The 27,830-nt window shown below is 36.3% G+C and overlaps 1 protein-coding gene across 3 annotated transcripts in view; it reads left to right on the top strand.

The window, feature by feature from the left end:
* Positions 1–27,830, top strand: part of FANCC (FA complementation group C) — an 88,111-nt gene that overhangs the window by 12,044 nt on the left and 48,237 nt on the right. For all 3 annotated transcript variants that reach the window (XM_069777489.1, XM_069777488.1, XM_069777487.1), the window contains exons 2-4: positions 3,746–3,919; positions 5,516–5,600; positions 11,175–11,269. In XM_069777489.1, coding sequence (XP_069633590.1) covers positions 3,755–3,919; positions 5,516–5,600; positions 11,175–11,269 — 345 coding nt within the window. In that variant the 5' untranslated portion in view covers positions 3,746–3,754. The remainder of the gene's footprint in view (positions 1–3,745; positions 3,920–5,515; positions 5,601–11,174; positions 11,270–27,830) is intronic.

Below are 27,830 nucleotides of genomic sequence, written 5' to 3'. Positions count from 1 at the left end.
GAGTCCCAACTAAACGAAGGCAGAGTTCTTGAACCTGAAAGAGACTTTAGGAATATACTTGACAGTATGACAAGTCAAATTATTAATCAACTCTTTATCATCTATAATTTCTGTAGGTCTTTGAATATGTTCTGTATCTTACTGGGATCTGAATGTTTAAATTACATTTAATTAACTAATAGTTTTATATTTATCTTGTTAATAAACTATATATCCTGTGACCATTTTTCAGAAGAACTCTGTATGTCAGGTTTGGTATGTTATGTTTTCTTTTTAATTGTGTTATTTTTACATTCAGTAATTTTACTGTATGCTTTCCAGTAATGTTGAGATGAAGACAAGAGTAAGCTATATTAATAAAATTGCTTTTTTCAGGACTAGATAATATAGTTAAACAATCAGTAAAATAACTGTCACTGGAAGCTTCTAGAGAAAGCACATACATAAATACAGCTTAAAAATCATGCTATTGCAAATAGAACAGGTGCTTGGGGTAGTTCTTTTTTCTGGTTTTCTTTTAGTGTGGCATGAGCAGTGTTGTGATGCAGCAAAATATTACTGAATATTAAATTAAGCAATGCAGCAGTTCTTGGAAATGTCACTTTAATGTACTCTTCTGTAGATCTCAGGATGAGTTTTGTAAGAATGTGAATCGGTTGTATCCCAAAACAGATAACAGCAATATTTTTAGCACTTAAAGGATTTTTGAGATGATAATTTTTGAAAAATCTACATTCAGTTCCTAATAGTTGCTGTAAGGGATTCTGCTACCATTGAATTGACAAGAGTAGTTCTGTATAAAGCTTTACAGCAGTGTTTAACCTTGTCTTTTGCCCCAAAAAAGAGTGTGAACAAAGATTGTTAGTCATGTCAGTCTTAATGATTTATTTATTTCCCTTTTTTTTTCAGTATATATACCACAGTCTATTACAGATACACTCTGCAGATTACCTGTTTTCTTAGTCATATAGATCACTTGCTCCTTATTTCTGGTATTACAGTATTTTTGAGCAGTTTCAGAAAGGTAATTGCACAGAAAAATACATTTATTTGTCCCTTAATCCACTTCAGAAATGGAACAGAAAACTAACTCCTCCATTTTTGCCCATAAACTTGTCCATGAATGAACATTAGACTGCAGCTAAAATTTCTGAACTCTGTTTTAGAAACAACTCAGTTTCTGTTTCATCAGAAAATGATGTGAAAGGAGCAAGTTCAGGATTGATCCTTCTGAAGATATGTTCTGAACTCTAGAATATATAGCTGGGGTTTTTTTGGTGCAGGTCCTTTGCCTATGCCTTCATACAACAAGACAGCTCTGGAAAATATACTGCATTTCAGGTGAGGATTTAGAATAGCACTGAACACAGAATTACTTTGTTTTCTTGGTGAAGGGAAGACAGGTTTATTTCTGTGACTAGTACAAGTCTGTTGATGGGACAGTACTTTGCTCATATCCAGGATACTCAGGACAGATATCTTAAGGGAATGAACTATCAGAAACTGTGAAAAATGCACACTTCCAGTTAGCAGCATATAGACTAGATATACTTTTAAGATTGCCTTTCTCTTATGATTTATGCTGTCTTTGTCCTTTTTGACTTTTTTTTTTGGTTGTAGTTAAAACAGAATGTACATCTCAGTCTTTGACAGTTTTTTCTGTAAGGCAATGAATGGCTCTGGACCAGCTAAGCTGTTGCTAAGGAGTCTCTCTGGACCAGCAATCAAGTTTATTTAGCTGTAATTAAGAAGGGAGATAAAACACCTTTCTTATTGTGGAGCTGGGATTTCAGACTTCTGGAAAAAGACCATCCTCACCCTGTGATTGCCATGCCATTCCGCATACTGGAATAGTAGGTACAGGTATTTGGTGTAGGAGATAAGCCTGCTTGATTTGCTTACCTCAGATCCTCTGATAATATGTGGTCAACTCATGTGGCTGGCCCCAAAATGCTGGAGTGTTTGTGGTGGTTCTTCTCCCCCCTCCCTTGCCCCCCCCCCCCCCCCCCCCTTCCCTTTTTTTCCCCTTTTCTTAAAGTTTTAGGAGACATTTCGTTAGGGGACTTTTTTTGGGGTGGGGGAAGAATTAATCTTACCTGGGAACATCAAACAGGCTCATTAATTTACTCAAATGTGTAAATTCAGTTCCTGGCTTTAATTTGTTCTTAAAGTCTTTATTATGTCACTGTGATGGTAAGAGTGTTTGATGGCTAATTGCTGCTGGCTATTTGACCTATGTCACTTCAGCGAGCTATGGTGATGAAGTCTCCTAGCCTGTTTTTGATAGTCATAGAAGATCAGTAGGATCTTGGCACTGCACGGGTCTGTTAAGAGTTCTGCTGACAACAACAGCTGCAGGTAGAAACGGAAGTGTAATAAAGAACACAAAAACATTGGCTTTGCTTACATTACTTTGAACATGTTTAAGGCAAATACGCATTGAACTCTGGCAAGCCAACAGCTTTACCTTGTGCTGGACAGGATCCAAAGTCAAATAATAGTTGTGATTCACTATGGGGTATTTATTTATTTATTACTCATAGAAATTAAACAAGGTTATTAATGATCTTCAGATTTTTATCTGGCTCAGATTACCGTGCTATATAAGTGATGTGATTGTAAGGCTTAGCTGTGTAAAGCAAGCTTGATTTACAGGGTTGCTGCTCAGGTTCAGGGGTTTTGTTTTGGTCTGTAGTTTATAAAGATAAATATTCACTGATTTCTGTTGTATCTCTGAGTGTCTGAATTTGTCTCCAGGTGGGCAACAGTTCATTTCTGAAAACAGCCACCACATTTGTGTTAACCGACAGTTGTCTTTACAGTCTTGACAGAACAATGATTGAATGGCTGCAAGAGTTCGCTTGCTTTCAGCCTATAAAGTGTTTCTTTCTTTCAGAGAGATTTAAAGGTTGTTGTAGTGCCTGCTGTGCTCTTCTCTGTCCTTCTGCCAACGAAAAATATAATAGCAAAGGAGAAAAAAATGTGGGGGATTTGTTTTTGGTGTCTTTTACAGGGGCAATTTGGTTTGCTTTTAACATTCTGGCTTGGCAATAATGTTCATCTCTCAAAGACCCAGATTTTACAGCAAAATGTGCCATTGGATATAGATTATATATGGTACAGCTTTTATTCAGAACTGAGTTATATATAAAGCTACATGTGGTTATATTTTTTCCCCTCTCCTTTGTCTAATAATACAAGGAAAAACAGAGCTGAAATACTAATTTTATTAGTTTCCTTTAAGAATACTCTTTTTGCGCTTAAAACTAATGATCAATTACAAATGTAGAAATTACAAGCAAAGGCCCCCTAACCCCTTTTGTTTTGATTGAGCCTTGTTTTAATGCTTTCATTTATCTTGAAACAGGCATTTTCAATTTTTCATCATGCAAAGCATTCTAAATAAACGCACACTCATATTATTCAATGTTCTTTGAGTGAAATATTGGTGATGACAAATTCAGATAATAAAAACCTGAGACACAGATGGGTGGTACATTCTAAGGTAATTTACTGATTACTGTGCCCTCTTTGCTACTTTGTCACAATGGGGTTATTATTTTACCCTCTTATTACTACAGAGAAAATGGGCACCCTTATGAGATGTAAACACAGACACCCCTCACCACCCCCCTTCACATGTGAACACAAGAAAAGCTAATAGAAATCCTTCTTCCCATTTTCATTCTTGGTTTGAAGCCAGTGTTTAGTGCTGCCTGATGCAGAGTTACAATCTTTGTTTCAGGATTGTGGAATGGCCCAGGGCACTACTGTGCCCAAACTGAACTTTGAATATTGGTTGGATAAAGCTATTGAATGGGGTCAAGCCACCACGCTGGAATCCCAGAAGGATGTGTGCCTTCACCTGCCCCGTCTCCAGGAGTTTCTACATCAGATTTATGAAACTTTAAAACATATGGTAAGTGGCTTTAAAAGGAAGAGTGACCTGTTTTGAAGCAACCTTGGAAACTGTCTGCACCATGTTTTGACAAAACCAGAAGCTAACAGTAGCAAAGAGGTTTGTGTTATTGACCTAATGTGTTGCTGGATCAGAGAGGCAAATTGGGGAAACTGTCACAGGTAATGCAAACAAGAGTGTGCTTCCTGTTTCCCTGATTTATTGTGAAAGGAGCTTTTTCTTCTTGATTGGTTGTTGTCACGTGAGATTTCCCAGCCAATGCTCTAGCCTCTTTAAAAAACTCTTTAAAATAAACAAGAATTTGATTCTGGTTGTCAGGTCATAAATTGGATTATTTAAAGGTCTTAACATGCAAAACTGTAACTGATCCTTTAAATCTTGGAGAGTCTGTTGACACGTTAACCCCAGTGCTGTGGCACACATAGTGAATTCTAGCAGCATGGTCAGATCATTGGCATATGCTGCCGGCTGTTCTGTTTAGTAATTACCATCTGCACTCACTGGAGTGCTTTTTTTAAAAAGTAAATTTAGTTGTTTATATGTTTAGTTGTGTATATGTTTTTCTGAGCATGGCTTTTTCAGCATATATATTCAGTATAATTAGCTTTAGAAATATTGCATTATGGCATGAGGCTGACTTCTTATGGAAGTACTTCTTTTAAATATTCTTATCTGAAGACTGCAGAGGTTTTTTTTTTTTCTGAACTGAATTTAACTTTTAAATAAAAGATTTCTGGGGAGTGCTGTTTCTTTCCATATTTATATATGTCTTTTCTTAAGAGGGAAAAAAAAATCTGTTTTAAGTGTTGCTACTTCAAGTAATCTGAAGCTTGGCCTGAAATGGACCTTGTGAATATGGCCCCAGAAAGTCTAGGGCTAGCCCTGAACGTGAGGCAAATGTAAGGAATTTATTGCAGCAGCAGGAGATGGTTATTGTTCCTGATACTTGCATGTTACCTCAGCACAGCACAGTTTTTAAAAGTGTTCATTTATTAGATAGTAAAGCTACAAAAATGGAAAAATAAGACTGACTACACAGGATTGTATATAAACTACATTGTCTACTACTTTTATAGTGAAGCTGCTTTCTATTTGGTTAAAAGTTAAAGTGCAGTTTGTTACTGGCTAGTCATTATGTAAGTTAATTTTAAAAAAGCAAGTAAAGTAAGAGAAAGATACTTAGTTTTGTGCCATAGTAAGTATTAATTTCTTCAGAAACTCTGTGAGACAGTATATTAAAGCAATGAGGATCAACAAAAACACAGCTTAATTGTGCTTTTATTATCATGAAATTTTGGTTACCAATACTGTTTTCTGATTATTGGATGTGAGGCAAATTAACAAATTTTCTACCATAATTAAGCATAAGGTGAGGAAATTAATTACTTAAGCTTTAGCTTACTTGAATTACGACATTATAGCCAATTTCAGGAAGTTCTGCTTTTATTACATACCCGCAGGTGTTTTGCTTCCAGAGCATTTCACAGCAAAACCATTGGGATTGTTATTTACAACAATCTGTATCATTAACAGTTCTCCTAACCTACTTTTGATGTGCAGTATGTTATCTTTTTGTTTGTTTTTATGTTTTAACAGGATTCTGTTGTAGCAATCCAGCAGTTCCCTTTAATCGGCCAGCTTCTAGGAAGGCTTTGTTGGAATCCTTTTGTTATAGGATATGGTAAGAACATGTAATGGTATTTCTGCAGCAGTTCCATAAACTTTATTCTACAGGAATTAGGAGAATACAACTTGTTATATACTTTGATTTTTTTCCATAAAAACACAGCATTCTTTTTTATTTAAGTAAAATTTTGAGATGAAAAGGTTAGCCAAGTTATTTAAAATATGTGGCACTGATAAATCTTAAATTTACTTTTGGAGCTAATTAATTTCATGGATTAGTTACAGAATCTTGACTTCAGAGCAGTAGATTTTAAACCCACTGAGTGTTTATGTGCATCATGATTTCTGTTTTTCTTATTTTCTTGTTATATTAATTACATTTTTGTTAGGTTCTTAAAATGTACAAAATCTAGTGTTTCAGATTACTTTCCACAGAATTTTCTTCTAGTTATACATCAGAATACTGTATTATATACTCTAATATAGAAGAATTAACTTTTCTGATACTTGGTTTGGTTTTTTATTAGTGTTTATTAGCTCTACCAAGTTCTGATTGTGTTTGTTTTTATTGAGTTTATTCTGAATGTGTGTTTTCCCCATCTTGCAAACTAGTGAAAATACACATAGAATCAAAAGCAAAACAGTAAAGTGGTGGCATAGGAAAAAAGTGTATGAAAAGCCAAAAGCCTCTTACTGGTAGCATACATGTGTGTAGGTGAGAATAAAGAACAGAAAAGAGGTTGGAGACAGGAGAACTGTTGGGAGGGAGGACACGCTACCTGTGCTACCTCACCAGCAGTTTTTCGGGAAGTGAGATGTTGATATGTTGATAAATGACTGGGATGTACTTTTAAGCAGAAAACTAATTTTGAGCTTCTCTGTGAGCCCCTTAAAATAATCTTTTGCCAGTCTTCTGCTACTACTACAACTACAAAAAAAAGTCATATTTTTGTCTCTTCAAAGAACAATTTTTGTGTTCACCTGGAAGGACTTTTTAAGTCAAGCACAGCATTAGGCTAAAGTGATATGTCTTATGGTTTGGCTTTATCTTTTAGTCAGCTCCAAGCACAGGCAGAATGAACTTGTCTGCAAAACACATGCTAGGTGTGTGTTATGTCAGCACTTCCCTTCTGAAAGGAAAATTTGGGAAGGAACCATAGATTTGAACATAGACCACTGTCGGAGAGCAGCAAACGTGTGCTTTTATGGCACCTTTTGAGAAAAGGATTTTCATACTTTATAGACTTATTTTTACAATGGAGAGGTTCTCTTTTTAATTATCGTTCCATAACTGTTGATGTTTACAATTACGCACATGCTTTTCTTCTAATTTTTTTTTGGAATATACAAGCCTTTGCACCATCAGTTTTTCTGAGCTGACAATATATTGTCATATAGAAAGTAGCTTAATCTATATTTTTCATCAAAGTTGAAAGCCATCTGTTTCTGCTTTTGACTCCTTTTCGCAACAATTGCAGCAATACATTCTTGGTTTCCTCTACTTCTTTCCTCTTCTTTGGGATCCCTCAGCATTTTGTAAAGCAAGAAAAGCACTTTTTCTGTAAGTTGATCATTACCTCTGAAGATTGCAAGAGAACGCAGTTTTACTACAGGTTTTTTTTGGTCTCAAAGTTGCAGGCAAGCAAATTCAGAGAACCTCACTTGCTCAAAATGGAATCCTTCACTTTAATGCTTAAAGATGAGTCAAGGAGATTTTCTGACATCAGTAGACCTGGAGATGTCTGCTTATACATTCCCACCATTTCTTCTTTCTAGAGCCACCTGAGCACTCTTTGGACTGCTGGTGTTTTAGATTCAGCAGATTTTCATTTTGTTTGGCACTAGTTCTGAAGATATTCTTTAAGATAGTGCTGGCTGTAGCAGATGCTGACTCTTAAGTGGGTTTCATGTAATTTCTCATTTGGATAAATAGCTCATTCAGGCAAATGTCTGAGACCAGGCCACCCTCGCAGTAGAAGGGACTAATTTTGTTCAATTCAGTCTTTCATACTAATGAATGGAGGAGGAAAAACATTATACTTCTGCATCATGTCCAAACCACAATACCTATCACCTTAGATGAATGTCTGTTGGTGCTGGAAGCTGACATGGCTGACCACTCAGTGCAGGAAGTGTGGTCTCCAAGGGAAAATAATCTCCTCATAAACACTCCTGAGCAGGAGGTGACCAAGTTAGCTTTATTTAGAACGCTAATGTGAAGGAAGCACGACCGAGGAAAATCTCATGGCTGTACTTGTGGTCCTAAATCACAAGGGATACATGAGGAATTCAGTCTTGGTGAGGAATTCCAATGTTTTTTCTGTGGGCTGGGGGATTATCTTCTCAGTAGGACCCTCCTGGTTTGAGTTTTGAGCCTAAATGTCTTGAATCCCAAACTAACACTATAAATGCTAGGGTATTTCTTGGTGGCTCTGTATGTCAGTATATGTGTGTGAGTCTGCATGCTTATGTATGCATTCATTTCCACAGAAAGTTCAGCTTAGCTAATCAACATTTTCTGATATATTTCAATAAAATTTTACAACAAGCTCTAAAAAGAATATTTCTGGCTGTAAGATTAGGGTTTTCTTATTAGTTCCTTGCATCTGGCCGCATTCATGACGGGGTATTTAGAAACTAACTGTATCATAGGATGATTAAGACCACACTGTGTTATGAGAAAAACATTGCCTTTTTTTTTTTCTTTTTCTTCTTTCTTTTTTTTTTTTAATTTATTTTTGATGTGAGACTGGCAGGGAATAAATGCAATCTGATTAATCATAAAGGTTTGGGGGTTTATTTGTTTGTTGTTGTTGTTTTATTTTTTACAAAACAGCTTCCACGCTGTCTTAAATTTCCTACAGAAAATTTTCATTCCTTTAGTTGGAGTTACAACATTAACCTACTTAAGAAGTCAAGTAGATAGTTGGTGACCTTTTGGGGGATATAATTTCCACCTTTGAGTTACTAATTTTGTTCCTCTGGATGTATTAGTTGGGTATTTATTTGGGTAGTGAGCATTCTTTCATGCCATAATAAGATCAAATGCCTTCATTCCTATCCTGAGAATGGTTTTCAGTGCATACCATGATAGTATGTTTTCCATGGGATCACAGTTACTAGAAAAATGGGAGGAAAAAACCCACCGCGTAGGTTTTCTGTGGCTCTGTGTTTGGTCTTTTGATGTTATTATCTTTTGCATCTGCCATAATTATTATTAAGATCTGTCCCACCTTATTATTCCCATCTTTCATCCCCAGTTCCAAAGCAGTTGTGAAAAAAAAATAGTGAACCTGAGGGTGATCCGCAGAGTGTCATTGGGTACTTCAGCAAGACAACTGTATGGTCCCTTTCCTGCTTTTCACAGATCTATGGGAGGCTACTTTGGTTTTGATTGTAGCCAAAAAGTAATTCTGACTGGGAAAACTGTGAAGCTGTGTAAGTCTCTTATTTTTAGGGAACTGTTGGCATAGCTATGACACCAATATAAGTTGGTTTCACATAAGTTGAGATTTGAATGTATCTAGCTAAATCTGTGTAAACTCATTATGCTGGCAAAGTACACCAATATACCATTTATCTAAGCTTTATTTTTATCATTTTAGCTTTCATCATACTGATTTACATTTTTGACAGGCAACAATATATGCAATTTACTTAATAGTATGCAGCAAGTCATCACGTGTAGGAAAAAGTCTTCTCATCCAGAAGTCTAATTAAGCAGTTACATTCATTTTTTTCACCTCTTTCCTTTATTTTTTTAGGTCAAAAGAAAACCATAACTTAAATAAAATGACTTAATGGCATACTGGATACAAATAGGATGAGTCAAGAGAAGGAACACTTGAACTATGTATACTTCGGGATAGGCGACTTGGATTTGATTTCACCCCCACCCTCCTGCCCCATCTCTTTCTGTATAGTTCGATGTTTTTAAAATATAATTCATATAATTGACAATTATCTCAAAAGCCAGACTTTATAAACAGACTAAATTTTAGTACTAATAATTAAATGTTTAAAATCTTCATTTTCCAGGAAGCAAATGGCTATAATTTAGTCATGTAAACAAAGAAAACAGTTTCTTTGTTCTTTGTTTCTTTTTCCTCCCATACAATTTCATATCAGAGTTTAGGTGAAATGTTTTTTTAAGGAGATAGAGTTGCCTCTTAGTGCTGATGTCTGAATGCTAGTTGGATGTATTTACAATCAAAGTACGATGATACTTTGAATATCTGCTGAGCAGTATGCAAGATGTCTCCTTTAACTCCAATCTTAAACAGTCTAGGAAATGATTAGTCTTGTAAAAATCCATATTAAAAAAAAATCCCCAAACACACAATGGCAGAATACCCCAAATTGTATTCAGTTAAATGTGTATGTTTGAGAAACCATTTCTGTGCAGAGATGTTAGTCAGTGGGAGGCCAGTAATGGCCTACAGGCTTGTTGGACATTTATTGAGGAATACTGGTTTAAATCAATATTAACTTCTCTGATCACCTGGTGAAAATACAGGCATTACTTAATGGAGCTTTTCTTTTTTCTTCAGGCTTTGCCAACAAAGCACTTCTAAATAATATTGTTTATTACATCCTGTATAACAAATACACAGAAAACAAAAGAAATCACTTGTTGAGCTTGATAATCAAATTGTCTCCTAATATAATTTCTAAAACTCATGTGGTATTACACGTTTGTATTATTTTTACTTACTAAGTATTATATCAGAGCTACAACGCTACATCCAGTTTTCATAATTTTTTTAACAATCATGCAACTTTATTCTGGGATGAAATTCAGATACCCTTCAGATACCCTTCAGATACCCTTCGTATCTGCCAAAGAACATTAAAAAAAAAAAGTCTATTGAAAACAAAGTTGTGGGAAATAACCATGAGTTAAATGGCTCTTCAGCTGCTTACTCCAAATAATCAGCTCCTCTATAATAATATCTGTGCATCTGAGCAGTGACAGTATTGCTCAGTATAGTAGGTTTTTAGAGAAGGCAACTAATTTCCAACAGTGGGTTAGAATTAAGTAAAACCCGATCTGATCCTGAACAGAAAATCTCAATAGGATTTTTTTCCATCAGCATTTAGCTATTCTGCTGTCTGCAGAAATGTACAGAAAACTTGATGTTTTACATTCTTGGTATGAATGATTTCATACTTCACAAGCTTAACTTTTTCAGAAGTGAGCATTCTTTATTTGTGCAAGCTTTGGACACAATGTAGTAACTATTTTACTACTGTTGATTGTCGTTTATTATTAATGATATTATTTAGACACTGAATTTAAAGTTCCTGATGATAGCTTCAGGTGTTATTTATGGAAATGAATCACTAGGTCATGCATGTTTCTTCAGACCATCTAAATATTGTATGGATTTTGAACTCTGATACCTTTTAAACTGCTATTGGAGGCAATGATTACACAAGAACTACATTTGAATAACATTAAATGCGTGGTGTGAATCTGGTAGAATAGAAGCATTATGAGTTGAGACTGATATTTAGGGCTTTAGTTTTGTGGATGAATAGGGATTGTTGTGTGTAATTCTGTCTATGTTTTGATTTTTCTTTTTTTTTTTTTCTCTAAATGTATCCTTATTTGCTTTTTTTCCTGCAGATGAAAGCCAGAAGACTCTGATGTGGTGCTTATGTTGTCTATACAGCAGTGAACCACAGAACCCTGTGGAATTGAAGGCCAACAGCTGGATACGGGTAAGTGAATGGATCCTTCCCAGCACTGCTTTGAATTAAATTGATTATTTAAAGGTGCTACATCTATAACATAGAGACACTGTCATTTAAGAAACTGCTCCAAACACAACTTGCATAAATATTGTGTTGATGTATATATCACTCTAATTATAACAGTCAGTGCTAGTCTGCCATTTTAAATATTGAAAAGATGTGGCATTTTAAAGTGGGTAGTTTTGATGGCTTTTAACCCAGTAGATTCACCAAGTCTAGTAACTGTGAATAGTGAGCAATGATCACAAATCAGAAGGGAAGCGTTACTAGAAAAAAAAAAAAGAACCTTTCAATTAGGATAAAGTAAATAACCTGGAGAAATGCCATAGTTTGTTTTGAAAACAGCTTATATTTGCTCTTTAATTTTATTCTTTTTTGCTTTTGTTTAATCTCCTGCCTGTGAAGAATTTAATTGTATCCAAACTTTCTTCAAAGGCCGTCAGAGGGGAGGGGTAGTGCGTGTGCAGATTTATATTTAGTGACTTAAGGAATAATGAGTGCTTAACTTTAATCCCAAATTTAGAGTTTTGCATGGCACATCTGTTCATATTTTATGTATTTCCACACTGAACTAGCAAAGCACATCAGCATGTGAATAACTTGCTGCACATTGATGCTTAATGCTTTGCATTGCTGAATAGCAATTTGAGGGTGCAGTGTTGTTGGTTTTACGTCCTTGCATTCTCCATGGTCCATATCAGAATATGGTTAAAAATATTAATGGAGTTGCTAATGTATTTTTTTTATATCTTATAGTCCTCACAACTAGTGAGAATGTAGCAGCCAGATCAGCATTTATGTATGTGTCTGCTAAAGCTGAAGATACTCTTAGGCTTCTCTAAGTAGTTAATTTCTTTCTTACTAGTTGACTTTGTACATGTCAGTTTATCTAGCTATGCATGTAATACTAGGATGTACAAATTATTATAAAATAGGTAATGGTACTGCAGATGTTTGTGTTGGTGTATTTAACTGTGTAGTATTTTGATTTAGGTGGAGTAATCTCAACAGGAAGTTCTCACAAATTTTCAGATGCCCTTATGTGCCTGTATGTACCTATTTGGTGGGTTGTAGCACACGCCATGAAATTCTCAACAACTTAATGCTAAATAAATCACCCTTATTTTCTTTCTGTCTTTAACCTTTTTCAAGAGGCTTTTCCTGAGGTTAGTATACTTGAAATTCACTGTGTGGCAATGCTTGAATACCAAAGTGAAGTGATGCAAAAAAATTTCTGCCTTTTCTAATGTAGTCTTGCTGGTTGGATATATTCTTCATAATGACGTAGGAGATGCACAATAGCATGCATTTAGTTATCAAACAGGGCAAAATTTGTCATTTTATTTGCTATAAGCGGCAGCATATTCATTAATGATGTTAAGTGGTGAGGAAGAGTTGTACCCAATGTTCTACAGATAGCTTCCGTTTCTGGGAGGGAAAACCCCATTTGTTTTACTCTAGATCAGTTGCCTTATCTGATTGATGTAACTGAACTGATGGTGTTGCTGATATAAGAAAAAGTATCAAGTAAACAAGAACAAACAGTTGGGGATGGGTGAAGGTGGGACTGCTGCTTTTGGCAGCACTGCCACATGAAGCTGCCTTTGGTTGGGGCTAACATGTAAGCATTTGATTCAAGCCTCACTGTAGTCTGCAGGAATTTTGCCACCCACTCTGTGTGTGTGAATCAACCCTAATATTCATTGTGACTTGATAGGTCAAGAGTTAACCTAAAAGTGATAGGGAAGAGGGCATGGAGGAGTTCAAAGTACAAACATGTCTTACTAGCTATTTTTATCGTTCAGCACCTCCCTAGTTGCCTAACGTGTGTGTAGCATAATATGATCTGAAATGTATTATGTTCAATTTTGATGGGAGGGAAAGAAAGAGCTCTTGGAAAACTTCTAATTAAAAAAAAAAGGATAAGTGAGGGAGGTTGTAAAATGCACAGCATAAGGATACAGAAGTTGAGATTAAAAGAAAGGGTATTATTAAATTGTTTTCTATAGTTGTTAGAATTTCTTCTCGGTTTCTTACTGTCCAGTGTGCATCATCACAAAGCTTTTTGAAAAAAGTGATATCTCCTTCTCCTAATCATCATTGTAATTGCACTCATCAGCAACTGTGATATCATGCTTGTCTGTACAGAAGAACCCAAGTTAGATATTTTGCTACTCTTGAAGGCTTTCTTTTGCCATGTGTGATAATGATTTATATTTAAAGAAAACCCCCATACAGTAAGTTGACACACCTAGTGCATACTTAACATTGTTTGCTCCTGAACTGCTTTATTGTCCATATTATATGTGTCTCAAAACATTGTCACAGAAAGGGATCAAGACACATTTGCGATGAGAGCCGTAATTTGAGGTTTACATCAGCTGTTTTCATACTGACTGGATGGCCAGCCTCTGCAGTGGTTTGATCTGACCTCAGCCTTGTTTATAATGTGGTGGGAGCTCTTTACAGCAGGGATATTCACTGTCTGGTGGAGAAGATGCCAAATACACTGTGGTACACTGTGGAAAAAATGGCCAAAAGTCTAAAATATATAGTTGAAACAAATGCTTGGGGATGCAGAGGAAGGCAGTTTTGTGGCTACATGATAGTAAAGGGAATTGAAATCCAGAAATTAATTCTAAATAAAGCTCTGAAATTTGAATGGTCCTTAAAAGACTTTTAGTATTACAGAAAACTTGCCTGTACTTGGAATGAAATGGTAGATTACCCAAGGTATTTAAGCTCTACCTAGAGGGTATGGATGGAAAGCCATCCATGACCACACAGAATGGGGCTCTGTGTCAGTCCATACACGCTGACACAGGAGTCATGGAAAAGGGGTTTACATATAGGAACTGATGTTCAGCTTCTGTGGAAGTGACCTTCCCAGTAGCCTCGTCCTTTGGCCCTGCAGCTGAGAGTTAATTTTATCTCCTTAACTTAATATTTCAACATACACTGAGGAGGAATACTCAGTTTTTAAAAAGGTAAAGTAGTTCACTGTGTATGCCAGCATGCATCAAATAAATTGGGACCTGTGGGTTTACATTTAGTTCATCATAGAAGAAAGAAAATGTAAAAAAGGAAAGCAAACCAACCAACCAAAAAACCTCCACCCAAATGAGAAGGGGTGTGTAATGGAAATAGACAACTTTACCTGCTTACTATTAACTGTTTAACAACAAAAACAAACCTTTTTAAGGTTGCTTTCTAATTTTATTGGTTTTAAATGTGGCTTACATGAAAATTTTCCTCCCAAAATTTAAAGTTATATCCGATCGTACAATAATATTATTCCGTCAAGTTAGTGGTGAATATTCTTCTTTCCTTTGTTTTTATAGCTATGTATATTGGCTATTAAATTACACCTTGCTTTTTGTCACAGCAAGTGTGAGTTCCGAAAGAGTACTTTGTGGCCTTTCAGTGCATCTTTGACTAAGGTCATTGATAGGAAGGCTGATCTTAAGTCTTTTGTTTTCAGCTACTAAACTCTGTTTTCAAAGTAGCAAAAAATGTATTTGATGCTTGCTTACTTTTTAACTTTCTTGCCATTGTCATAGAAAAACTGTGTTGTTTTTAATGACAAGAAGGGTAGCTACCCATTGAACCACATTATTAGTAAGTTTCAGAAACCAAGATTGTCTAGGTCTGTGAGTCCTCTAAAAGAATAAAATGTGCAAAGAAATGACTTGGATTTCAATTAAAATGTGCAATGTAGACTGCAGTGTTTTTAGGATTAGATTCTGATTAAAATGGTAGAATTTTCTTTTTTTTTTAATTATTCTGAACGTTAATGCTGGAATCTAGGTTCCATACGTCTTCTATACAGCCAGATGCAGTGTAGGAAGCCAAGATACATGCTGCCACAGATTTCTCACTGATGAAATCAGTCACGACCTGGTGAAACCAATCTCTAAGAAAGTGATTTAGTTTCTCCAGCTGGTCTTCTCCAAGCAGAGTTGGAGCTGTGCAGTCAAGTGTGGTTCTAACATGGGCTTCTGTCTGGTGGGGCTAGAACAGCTGCCTTTCACTGCGAGTTACCCTTACAATCACATTGCAGCAACTAGAGAGCTTTTCTGAAGTATATTTCCATTTTACTAACTTGGTCACAGCTCCTCCTCTGCTCTTAGTTTATAAACTGTGATTATGAATTTTTTATGGCTTTCAAATTTGTTTCGAATACTGCTTTTGTTGTATAGTTTTTGAAGGCCATACATACTTCTGAGAGTGTTACAGCCCATCCATTTTCAAATTGGGTAAACCAGCAACAGTTAAAATCCTTATTTTAATTTAAAAATTTTTTTTTTTTTTTTTTTTAAGATAGATTTTTTCAATGCTTTGCTTTCCCTCAAAGGAGTACAAAGGAACAAGACAGTGTATATGTAATAGCTTAAACGTAGGGGTGAAAGGCCTATCAGCCTTGGCATGTGTTTTTAGAGGTGGTTTTTGGGCTTGGCCAAATATTCCTTTCTGGAAATGTGTAGTTCTTGTCGTTATCTGTATCCTGTGCAAGACCACATTAAATTAATGGCCACAAAAGTAATAGGTGTTCTTTGTAAGAGTAATTTTTAATGGCACTGGAATTGTAAAATTATTTTTGTTATCTTTTCCAAAAATACCTACTGAAACTTGTGTGTTTTATCTTTCATAAGATTTCATAAGTGTTTTTTCTTACCAGTGTTATTCTGTGTAATTTTTGAACTGAGGACGGTACGATGCCAAATCAATGTAAAAATTTTGATTCAGAAAGTTTTAATTTTATTGCATTCGTTAGTGAGTTTTTAATTCCTCAACAGAACTGTGTAAAAAATAATGTTCCTATGAAAATACTAAAATTGATTTAAAAAAAAAAAGCTTCTAAAACTCCGACTTATCTAGTAATCATTTGTGAATGTTGCTAAGATGTTTCTGCTGTAAGATCATGGTTTTGAATGATGGTTTGCAGTCCTTGCCTCCCCGTCTTTGAGTTTAACTTGTCAATTTTCTGCTGAGATAAGCAATGTTTGTGGAAAGGTGGTGCACACCACTTATTTCCAAATATATGCAATGGAAATCAGAGACCATATTATTATTTCTTTTGGACACTGTCAGCACTCAATGAACAAAGTTCACCACTTGAGAGTACCTCTTTGAGAATGCAAATGTAGTCTTTTCAGGTAAAGGATTTCCATTTTGGCAAATTTAGTGTTTGCAGTAAAACTGCAACTTTTGCTTACTGGTGTTTCTCTGCTTTTTAGGGAAGTAGAGCTATACCAGAGCTTCAATGTCATCTTGTTATTTTTTTAACAGCAAACATGGAAACATGCTTGAAAACCATTAGTTTAATATGGTATGTGTTTAGTAGAACCACTACTTGTACAGCAATGCTCGAATGTTTCTGGTAAAAAGGCTTTTGTGGAGGTTTTTTGTTGTTTTATTTTGTTTTGGTTATTTTTTTAAATTTGAGTTATAAATCTGAAAACATAATGTCAAGGCCTTCTGTGTGGGATCTTTCCCTTTAGTATTGTTACACGTGGATGACACATTAAAGCATCTGAATGGAAGTCTTGTTTTCCAGAAGACTGCAAGGCATATATACCTGTCCTCCACATGCTAACCTTTTGATGTACCTTGAAGTTGTATTTGTCCAGACTAAATTTGATGGAATTCTGTCTGGGGTATTAAGTTGTACTGAAGTGTTTTGCAGTGGATTGCTACTCCTCAAATAGGCCAGATCAAGAAATTTACTGCCAATTAAGCACAGGATGTATGAGATTTTTAGTGATGTTCTCCGGATGACCTGGGTTTTTTTTATGATCATCTTGACTTTTTAATTAAACTACAATTTTGAGTTGGTTCAGTTAATGAAGCACTGACCTTTCACTCCTACTTCTGAATCTGTGCCAGAATTTTCAGCAAAATTAGTTTTCAAGACCTTTGCTTTCTGTGTAGCAATATATCTAAGACTGAATGAATTAACATTGAAAGGATAGTCCCTCAGTGATGGTTCAAAGTGGAAAAGCTTGTGATTTACTGCTTGGGACAGATGCACCTGCATTGAAATGCTTAGTTACCTCTCACTATAAACTTGCACTTGTGTCTGGTTTTCCTTTCCTCTTTAGATGTCAAGTGCTTCTTTGCTCATATCTTGTATCATCCAGCTCTCTGATCAGGTGTTACCATATTTGTCATTCTTAATAGTTTAATTCATTGAGTTATTTTGGGCAGGCAACAATATTCAGGAATAGAAGAAAAACAATGCTGTTATAAAAACAGGAGTTCAGCAAAATGAAATATGTTAGAATTTTAGGATTTAAGTGGACTTCTCTTTTGTCAGCCAGGGAAGAGTTGCTTATTGATTTACTGGGACTTTGTGAGATTATTTAGTTAATTCTGAGGAAGTTTCATAGAAATTTAAATAGAATTATTACAAGAAGAATTTAGAAAGTAGACATTGATGGAACTACAGGAAAGTTGTGGAGAACAGCTGAGAAAAAAACTGGAAAGAAGTCATGTATAGAAAGGTCAGGAAGTGTGAAATATATGTGTGTGTGCGTGTTTTCATGTATTTTGGCTTCTATTTGGAATGAGTTACCAGAGCACTTTCAGTATTTCTGTCACAATGAGGATAGTAAGGCATCACAGTAAATCATGAAGGCACTGAGGGGGACTAGATTATCTTTGAGAAATACAGGGATTCTCATCATTATAAAGTATTCAAAATAGCTTTTATGTGAAATGGAAGATGAAAAAGGGAGGTAGACTCTATAATTCTCATTATAGAATCATAGAATAGTTTGGGTTGGAAGGGACCTTTAAAGGTCATCTAGTCCAACCTCCCTGCAATGAGCAGGGACATCTTCAACTAGATCAGGTTGCTCAAAGCCCCAGCCAACCTGACCTTGAGTGTTTCCAGGGATGGGACATCTACCACCTCTCTGCGCAACCTGTTGCTGTTCCAGTGTTTCACCACCCTCATCGTAAAAAAAATTCTCCCTTATATCTAGTCTGAATCTACCCTCTTTTAGTTTAAAACCATTACACCTTGTCCTATCACTACAGGCCCTACTAAAGAGTTTGTCCCCATCTTTCTTAATAGCCCCTTTTAAGTATTGAAAAGCTGCAATGAGGTCTTAAGACCTTAGAATAAGAAAATTATATTTTCTTCCTGTTTCTGTTTTATGGGAGGAGCTCATTTTGCAGGATATATGGCTTATATGTACTTGTTAAAATGCAGCGTTCAGAGTATGTGAGGAAAAGGTTGGAACTGGACACAGTTGTTCACAGTACATAGTAATGGCAACTTTGTTGCTTATGTGATAGCTATTTGCTAATTTAGGAACAGTGGTGTATATTCTTGCATACCGGTAGATGGCATTCTTCATATTACATACAGGTGCATATATGTTTGTTTTATATTATTATGTACACAGCTTTCCATTTCACAGCATTCTAATACATACTCTTCTAAGGGAAGATGAACGTTTTCCTTTAACAGTAATCTCTAGATTAGAAGCCAGCTTCACTGCTGCCCAGATTGTGTGGCATTATTTTGAGTCTTAGCTGTTTAATGATGCTTGCACTAGTGAGAGTTCTGTGTTAAGATTCCTGAAATTTTTGGCAACAATTCAGGATACTGGGTAATAGGAAAACTTATTTAATGATCTTTCCTGTATGCACAGTGCATGCAGTTGAACTGACTTTTGTCTTTCTTGCCCATAATTATTCCAGAGATGTGGAAGAAATTCTATCTGTGTTTTCACTTGTTGTTATGATAATGACTGATTCTTCATATTTATATTTTTTTTAGTACTTAGGGGCTTTGTATCTGAGGATCTGTTGTATTAAACAAAATACACAAACATTTTTGGTTCTGAAGTGGGTACAGTGAAAGACTCATCATGCAAATAGATTTGGAAAAAAGAATGAAAAAAGAAACAACTATTCCTTTCCTCCAGCTGCCCCCTTCCCTCGCTGTTATAAAATTGCAAATAGTATTCTGAACAGTGCAAGTTTTTTTGTATTTCCCCTCCTCTGTTATTCCCTAGGCAAACCTTATTACGCTATTCATTATTATTCATGGTGATCCATTTATGTACGGTCACACAGTGTATTTTTAAGGACAAGTGATCTGTCTATTCTGGAATGGTTTTAGTATGTCTGTCATCATATTACTTGGTTTGCTGCTCCCATGTTTTATTTTATTCTGTCACCTTTTTCACTGCTTCTGGTTTCAAAAGTTTATTTGTTGTAGGCATGAGACACTCCCCACAATGTCGGGTACAACAAAGCATCCATTTTTTTGTTCTGGTACCTTGTTAAGAGTAAGCCTTTTGCAGTGCATTGGCGCAGCAACTTCCAGCAAGCATAACAAGCTGCGAAAATTTATACCGCTAAATACCAGTAGATGGCAACCTCTGTATTAAGTGATTACCAGTATGTACATCACCCAAACATGCGTAGACTCAGAAACATGCACTCTCACATACCATTTTTGAAAAGTAGGGTAATTTAAATGTTGTTAGGGATTAAACTAATGGTAATAACGTTGCAGCCTTTCTCTGGTTCCATCTGGATGTGTTTTGTTAGAAAGGCAGTATTATGCAGTAATTTGCTTTTAATTTGTCAAATTTGTCATGAGGATGACAAATAAAGATGAGTCCTTCCTCTAAGGAAGGACCAAGTTGAACTTGACTTATGCAACCAAATCAATAGGTATAATTAATAGGTATAAAATAATGCTGTTACAGAGTAAGCATGAACAGGCCATTATCTTGAGTTGGTAACAAGAAATAGAAGCTGGGAATTAGCTGTTATGCATTATACTTTTACTTAAGCTGTTCTATGTTACAAAAGTTTTCCATTCTTCATTAAAACTAAGCACAATTATTAAATAAATATGCCTCATAAAAAATGGAAACAAAGAAAAACAGTCTACCAAATATTCTGCTGCTAATGGTTGCCTGTTCTGGAGGCTTTTGTGAACACGCAGGAGATTCTGGATAATTACAGTGTAGTGATCCCTTTTATGATATTGTTTTGTTTATGTTTGGAGATTTTTAGATTATTCTTATAATTCATGATTGGTCAGAGCATTGAAGCACTTGGAACTTAATGTAATTTTACAAGTTTTATTGTTATGCAATGCAATTATTAATGTCCTCATCATTCATGAAAATTTTAATCCAGTTTTAAATCTCACATAGGCTCACATCCTGTGGACAGGATGGGAAATGCAGATTTTGGTGGCATTTGTAAGTTGTCAAGCCATTCAAGTTGCATCCAAAAAACCCGAATGTTGTATTTGACTTGTGAGTTAAGGAATAATGAGGAAGCATATTAGCTTTCTGAATAGGAAAAGCTGACTTTAAAATGTTTCCCAGATATAAGGGAAAAACATAAAAGATACTGCTTCTCAATTCTGTGTTTAAAATTCTCTTTACATAGTTTTATTTTTTATGTGTGAAGCTAAATTTACAGGGTTTTTTTGTTTTAAACTTGATGTATCCATTTAATAACAAAGTTGACTAAATAACAGCAAACGTACCTGAGTGAATGTAATTGTCACAACAGTTAAACAGATGGTTTTCCCATTGTTTATTTAAGCAAAAAAGTATCAGAAGCATTTGTGCCACCCTGGCTTCTGGGTAGTTCTCAGTCCACCATATTGTACAAGTAAGTTTAAATATGTAATAATGGCAGCAACTATAAAATTGTGTTTTGCTCACCTAGTCCACCTCTCTTGGTACACAGTGCATATGCACACTCTTAGACTAGATCTCAGGAGCAGAAGGAAACAGGTATCTGAAGGGCACTTTATTCTAGAGTGGTTTTTCAGTTATGTATACTAGCAAAAATTAAAAAACTATTCTGACTGTAGATAGAACAGGTTAAATGCCGACACCCCACCCCCTGTATAGCTGAAAGGACATACAAGACTCAGATGTGCCATTTAGTCAAAGGCCATGGTATTAAAAACCAGAAAAGCCAGAAGGCAGATTTCCTCATTGTCATTATTTGAGATAAATTAATTGGTGTTTCAAAACAATTTTCAGTTAATTCAACTAGTGGAAGCTGGGTGAATTGTTATTACAGACATGAGTGCAAAAGCTATACACACATGTATTGTGTAAAATGAAACATAAAAATGAGATGTTTTAGAGAATGCATGAGGAAAGTGAAAATAGTAAATTCGGTAAAACAGTTTGTAAATAAGACTGAAAAAAACCCAGTCTTAACAAACTTGAGGCCTGACTCACAGGTTAGAGATCACAGTGTGATCAGGATTTGGAACAAGTGGTGAGACACGTTAGCAGGTGTAGACCTAACTTCTGATACCTTGTATTTGTGAAGCAGCAATTTGACAACTAGAATTTTGTCAAAAGCAAACAAAAAAGCTTGTGTCAGTCAAAGCTAAAGCATGGGGATATAGAGTGCTCATTTTGTCAGAGACAGCAAATCAAATCTGCCACGGGGAAAAAAAACCAGATGAGCTTGGTGGAGCTTCATAACTTTTGCCGGGAGCTGCAGTAGTGGACAAAAATAAATAAATAATAAAATATTCCAATTCAGGAGAGTAATACTCAAAGTGCAGAATAAAGCTGAAGAGGCCTAAATATTCCGTGACTCTTTCCTGAAGGCTGGCTGTTCTGAAGAACACTGGAGTGGTACATTTGTTGGCCATGTACAAAACCAACCCAAACCAAAACTACTGAAAGATTACTAGATTAAATATATAAAAGGAGAATATCCGATAATGACACACAAGGAGAGACGTTTCTGACTGGATGCCAGATATTAAACTTGCTGTAACATCAGGGTCACTCTTAAAAAAACAGAGCAAATGTTCTCAAGTTCAGCCCTTTCCATGGGGAAAACTGCTTCTGTTTCCTTGGCTGTCATTTGGGTTGGGTATAGCAGTCAGTTTGTGTCACCAGAATGCAGCAACATTTTTTTAAAAATCAAGAAGTTCTATGAATCTGGAAGAAAATAATAATAATACCCAAACCCAACAATAAAAAAATATGGTCAGAAGCTCCAAGCCATGTTTGAAAGAAGCAGAACTTCTGAGTTAAATGAAACAAGCAAAAATGCTTTTGCATAGTTGTAACATACCTGTGGAGAAGTGTATAGCAAGACAGATTGTACTAAGATACACATACATGTATCATGTATGTGGATGGACTGTATAAAAAGTCTTCAGAATGCAGTTTGTGCACTTAATCAAGCTGCCTGAACCATCCTTACGAGTGTATCTTTGTGCAAAATTGTTTAATAAATGTTCTGCGCAGTTTGTGAAAAGAGTTTGAGAAACAGAAGGGATTAATTTAGGAAAAAAAATCCTCAATTATTGTGACCATCTCTGCAAGAAAACGGAGATGATATCACTGCAGTAATGTCAGTTAAAATAGGAAAATGCTGCTGTTTGTATCACAACGAAAGCAAGAGTAAGAACTCCTACTCTTTCACTGGCCTCAGCTCATGCAGTAAAATGTTTGGGATTTTTTTTTTGATGGAAGTTGAGCTTCAGCTGAAACGATAATAAACCAATTGTGGCCATTCAGGAAAAAGGTCTGAGGATAAATTTAGTAATCAAAACACTTTTCACCTCTAAATATAGCATTTTCAAAGGTAAATTCAGACCTTGGACAGAGTTGCTGTTTACTGGAAATATCCATAACCATTTGGAAAAACCTCAGTGAGGCAAAACTTAGGTCTAGATCAACTGTTCTAATCTGTGTAAGATCTGAGAGTATTCGAGACAGAGGCTAGTTGAACAGACTTGCTAGTGGCACCTTGTGAGGTTGAGTATTGAGGCCATTATCTGACAGAGGTGGTTGAGTGTAGGTACGTGGACGCTGACACTCCTGGTGTGAGGGAGCGCCGAGGGTGGGCTGCTCCACGGGGGAAGGTGAGCCGGGACCCCCCGGTGACTAGAAGGCAGGTGCAAGCTGTGGCTTTACACAGAAATGGCGCAGCTGCACAAGAAGAGCAGAGCAAGTCCGGTGACAATCGCCAGGGTCAGCCATGAGTCCGGTGATCGCCAGACCGGGTTCACAGCGATGAGGCAGGTCCGAGGTCAAGCTGGGAAGTCACGGCCATGGGTCAGGCTCCGGAGCAGCGAGCTGCACGACCAGCCACAGGCACGGCTGCAACATAGCTCAGGCCAGGAACAAAAGCTTTGTTTGCCTGTGCTTACGTGCAGTTCTCAAGTGAAGCCAGAAGGACCCAGCTTCTTACAACTCTTGCTCACGCAGCACTCTGTGGCACCCGGCCTTGAGCACAGGCAGCCAAACCCCTGGGAAGGAGGGATAAGGAAGACGCAGCTAGGTGCCTGTTCCCTTCGTACAAGCTTTCCTAAGGCTTCTGCATTTGACTGTTGTCAGAGACTGGACGCTGGCTAGATAGAAAGCTATTTTTATCCTGTTTCTGTTACTGTGTAATTAAACTTGTCTCGTTTCAAACATACCATGTATAATAATTGTTAGAGGTGGTAGCATTAGGGAATGTAGTTTAAGAGTACAAGAATGTAATTTAAGAATACTAGTTCAGAGGGTCAAAACAACATAGTTCTGATTATTGCTGTTAGTTTGAGAGGGCAAAGGGAGGGTATTGCAGTACTCTGGTGGTTTCTTTAAGACTTGTCGTGGTGGTTCCTTTAAGACACTGGAAAAAAAAAATTAAAAGAGAAAAATAAGGTTTATTGGCAGATTTAAGAATTCTTGGTTTTGACTGAGATGTTTTAGTCTGGTCTCAAATGAGTATGACATGATACAAAGAAATCTGTTAAGGCTTATTTCAGAAGATGAAATTGCAGGCCAAGTGAAGTGAGAATCCACTAAAACTGGGTAGGCATAGATTTACTTACTTTTTAGAAAAATAGAAGTACTTTTCATTATTGCTCTATTTCCCAGAGATAACCTCCCTGTAAGATACTATATTTAAAAAAGTTTTTTTTCCCCTATTCACTTATACTGAATATGCTATGGCTATTATAAAGATGTATAGCACTTCAATTATTAGTCTATATATAGTATATTGGTAGGCCCCAAATAAGTAGGCTGGTTTTGAGGTTTGCCACACTAGTGGTGTTTTGGGGGTTTTTTTGCTTTGTTTTCTGATTGAGATTTCTTTCAGTCTTACTTTTGCCTTGAATTATTTTTGAGTGATACAATGTGAGGTTTCTGCAGATGTGAATTAGGAGAACTAAAACTTTGCATGAAAAGTCCTAAGAAGGCTTAGGCAGTTAAGCTAATTTTCCTCTCTCTTTCAGTTGCCACTTGTATACAAGCGGTAACTGGACAATCTGTGCACTGTGAGAACAGCTCTATAGATGGTGATAGAAAGGACTTTAGTGGGGAAGTGGGACAGATTACTATGTGTGAATTTTTTCTGCCCAAGGGTCACAGTGTGTTTCTCCTGGATGGACAAAGCAAAGTGTGTTTATTTAATGTCTGAAACACAAAGGTGAGTGTAGTCATTAGAGATCGAGAATAAACTGACACTGGGATGTCGCAATCTAATATAAGCTTGCTGGAACTGGAAGTAATCTGGTAGATGAAAGAATTGTCTTGTGGTGTGGAAAGTGTGTGACAGTGAAGAGCTTTATCTGCTCTCCAGACACTTTCCAAATTCCTCAAGTGTGAAACCCCAGAGAACGTTCTCCATCCAAGCATTCTCTACTTTGTTTAATTGGTAAGCAAGAAGTCCACACAGGGACTCTAGATGATTTGATCTGATTAGTGTGGTGATTTGTAGCCGTTACAGATGCTACAATAAATAAGAGAGGTTGACTAATATATTTTGTAGTGAAGCAGTTTTTTCTGCCACAGAGAATTTCAAAGTCTAATCTCGAATTCCCTTATGAACACTCTCTTGCTGTAAGTACCAGTGCTTCATAATAGCTCATGCCTATGATCAGATGTTTGGCTTTCCTTGGCACCAGTGGTTTTTGTGAAAGACCTCCTCCTATCAGTGGGTATCTCAGGAGCTTTATTCTCTTCCATCAAGACACCTTGCTATGAAAAAGCTCCTCAGCAGCTCAGGTTCACATACGCGTAATTACATTTTAATCATCATGGTTCTTCAGGTAAACAATGAAAAATATATTCTCCGCGGGTACACTTGCTTGAAGTAATAGGGGGATTTTAGGGTTGACTTGGTCTCCATTAGCATAGTTCTTTCATGACTTCCTTCCCCCTAGGAAGGACTTAACTCTGTACTGTCAGACTAGAATCTCACCTGGAAGTTTGAGTCAAATGCCTTTACTTCTTATACAAGACTTCACACCGGGGTCCTTTAAGCTTCAAATGTACAATTGGTTTCTCAATGTCTAATCCATTCAGTTAGCTTTTCTGCATCCAGTAATATCCTTTCTCCTGTGATGGTGAATCCTTTAACATCTGTCAAGGGAGCTGGTTTCACTTTTTACCTCTTTAGTCCAGGCGATTGTTGTAGTGACCTAGTGTTGGGCAGGGAGACAATTTCACAGTCTGTGAACAATTTTAATGTTTTTGTTCTCCTGTCAAGAGAAGTTTGCATATTAACATTTGAGAGTTCAAGGCTGTTTGTAATCCAATAACCAGATGATAGTGGGTAAGGTTTTAAAGCATTTTGCCTAGGTAAAAAGAATGATAAAACATGATCTTCTCTGAGCTGAGCAGTAGTTCATGCTGTGAATCATCAAACCCACTTGTCTGTCATTTCTCCTTGACTTTATGAAGGTGTTTTTATGGTGCAAGATTATGAGCTGGAGACCCAGGATCTGGGTTTCCTGATGTGAACCAATTTACATTGATAAGGAAGAAGAGACCCTTTTGCCCAGAACTTCTCCATATCTTGGTTTTTTACTCTTTCTGTCCTCATCTGATGGTCAGAGACTGATATACCTTCTCCCACATGCCCCTCTTTTTTTCCCCAGGATCAGTTGTTGTTTAGTGTTTGTGTATCTTAGCCTTTTGGGGCTCAGCTGTAGTTCCTTCCTGTAGATTTGGCTCAGATTCACTTGGCTGTTTTCTTCTCCAAAACTCATGTTTAATAATTCTTCACATTTAAGTTTTTTTAAAAATAAACATTTCTGTTGGTCTCCCCATTTGTTTTATTTCAGTTGCTGAAATAAACATGGCATAATGCTTATATAAAGAAAATGTCCATAAAGATGGTGAGTTCTGTTAGGATATACTGTAGGAGTGCAAAAGTGTTCAAGTGATCCAGGCACACTCCACCAGAAGTTGGGCCTCATTCCAGTATGTGTGGGATGATTACTTGAAATTCTGTTCATACCTTCACCAGACGATAGGTCATCTTGGAGGGTCCCTGAAACAATGCCATCCTTGTCAGAATGTCTTTTTCTAAGACAACTCCAAGACCCTTTACTAGACCGCAGTTTCCCACAGTATGAATTTGCATTCAGGTAAGTACTTAAAAGTGAGAGAAGGTTTTCTCTACCACCTGAAGAGCTGTTGTCTGTTAAACATTTACTAACTTCCTTACCAACTTCTTTCTAGTAGGAATTGAATTTATTAGGGTGTATACTACCCTTCTGAGGTCACACATCTACCACAAGGTAGGACAGGGTATGATATGCTCTTTTTGCAAAACTTTCACTTTTCCCTGAATTCTCTTTTGATGGAATAGATGTTTGCATGCCAGCACATGTCAAAGAACTGCAATTGCACTGTATTCTATATTTTTCAGAAGAAAAGGAATGACATTAACGGAGAATGTGACCATCATAAAAGAACATTTTTTGGCTTGCTTTTACTATTGTTGCTTATAAGCTTGGTTTAATATAAATTAGATCACTGTGATTTAAGGAGACAGTGTTCCATCTCTTCATTCTCTCTCTAACATTACCAACTTTAATACAGATGCATTAATTTATACGTGACGATGTAGGTTGTACATTGGAATTATGATAGTCTTTTCTTAGGTGAAGAGTGTTGATTTGATTTTGTGGCCAATATACTTATAATCTTTTAATAAAACTCGCTATGTACTGTTTTTATTTATATGCACGCTTTGTCAAATGGCTAAGAACACCTCAGAAAATGATGTTAGAAAAGAACATATGTTAGGATGGAAGAATGGAAGAACCATATGTAAAAAGGTTTTATCTTTTTTTTTTTTTTTTAAGTATTCTCTTGTCTTTATAAAAGCAAGTCTACAAGCTCACATTCTTCTAGGAGATGGGAATTCAAGGTAACACAAAGAAGATATTTAGTGCACAAATTATAGTAAACCTCAAGATCTGTTCTTTAGCCTGCTTTATTAAGTTAGGAAGAGCCTAAATCATTTGTCATTCCACAAGGCCAAATGGGCCCCAAAACCATTTGATGCAGAAAAATATTAAAATAATGTTGGGTTTACAATAAATGATGTCTCTATGAGATAAGAATACAATATTAAAGACATATATGGGTAATGCATCTATTAAAAAGCTTATGAATTACTATAGGTCATACTGAGAAACACGTTTTTTCTTCCTTATCTAGACAGTTTTGAGAGAGGGAGATTAAGAGCTGAACTGAGATATTTGGGTTAAAATTAT

The sequence above is a fragment of the Haliaeetus albicilla genome, chromosome Z (genome assembly GCF_947461875.1).
Source record: "Haliaeetus albicilla chromosome Z, bHalAlb1.1, whole genome shotgun sequence".
NCBI classification, from domain to species: domain Eukaryota; kingdom Metazoa; phylum Chordata; class Aves; order Accipitriformes; family Accipitridae; genus Haliaeetus; species Haliaeetus albicilla.
The sequence above is the reverse complement of the archived record's forward strand: the minus strand, read 5'-3'. Positions and strand labels throughout refer to the sequence as shown.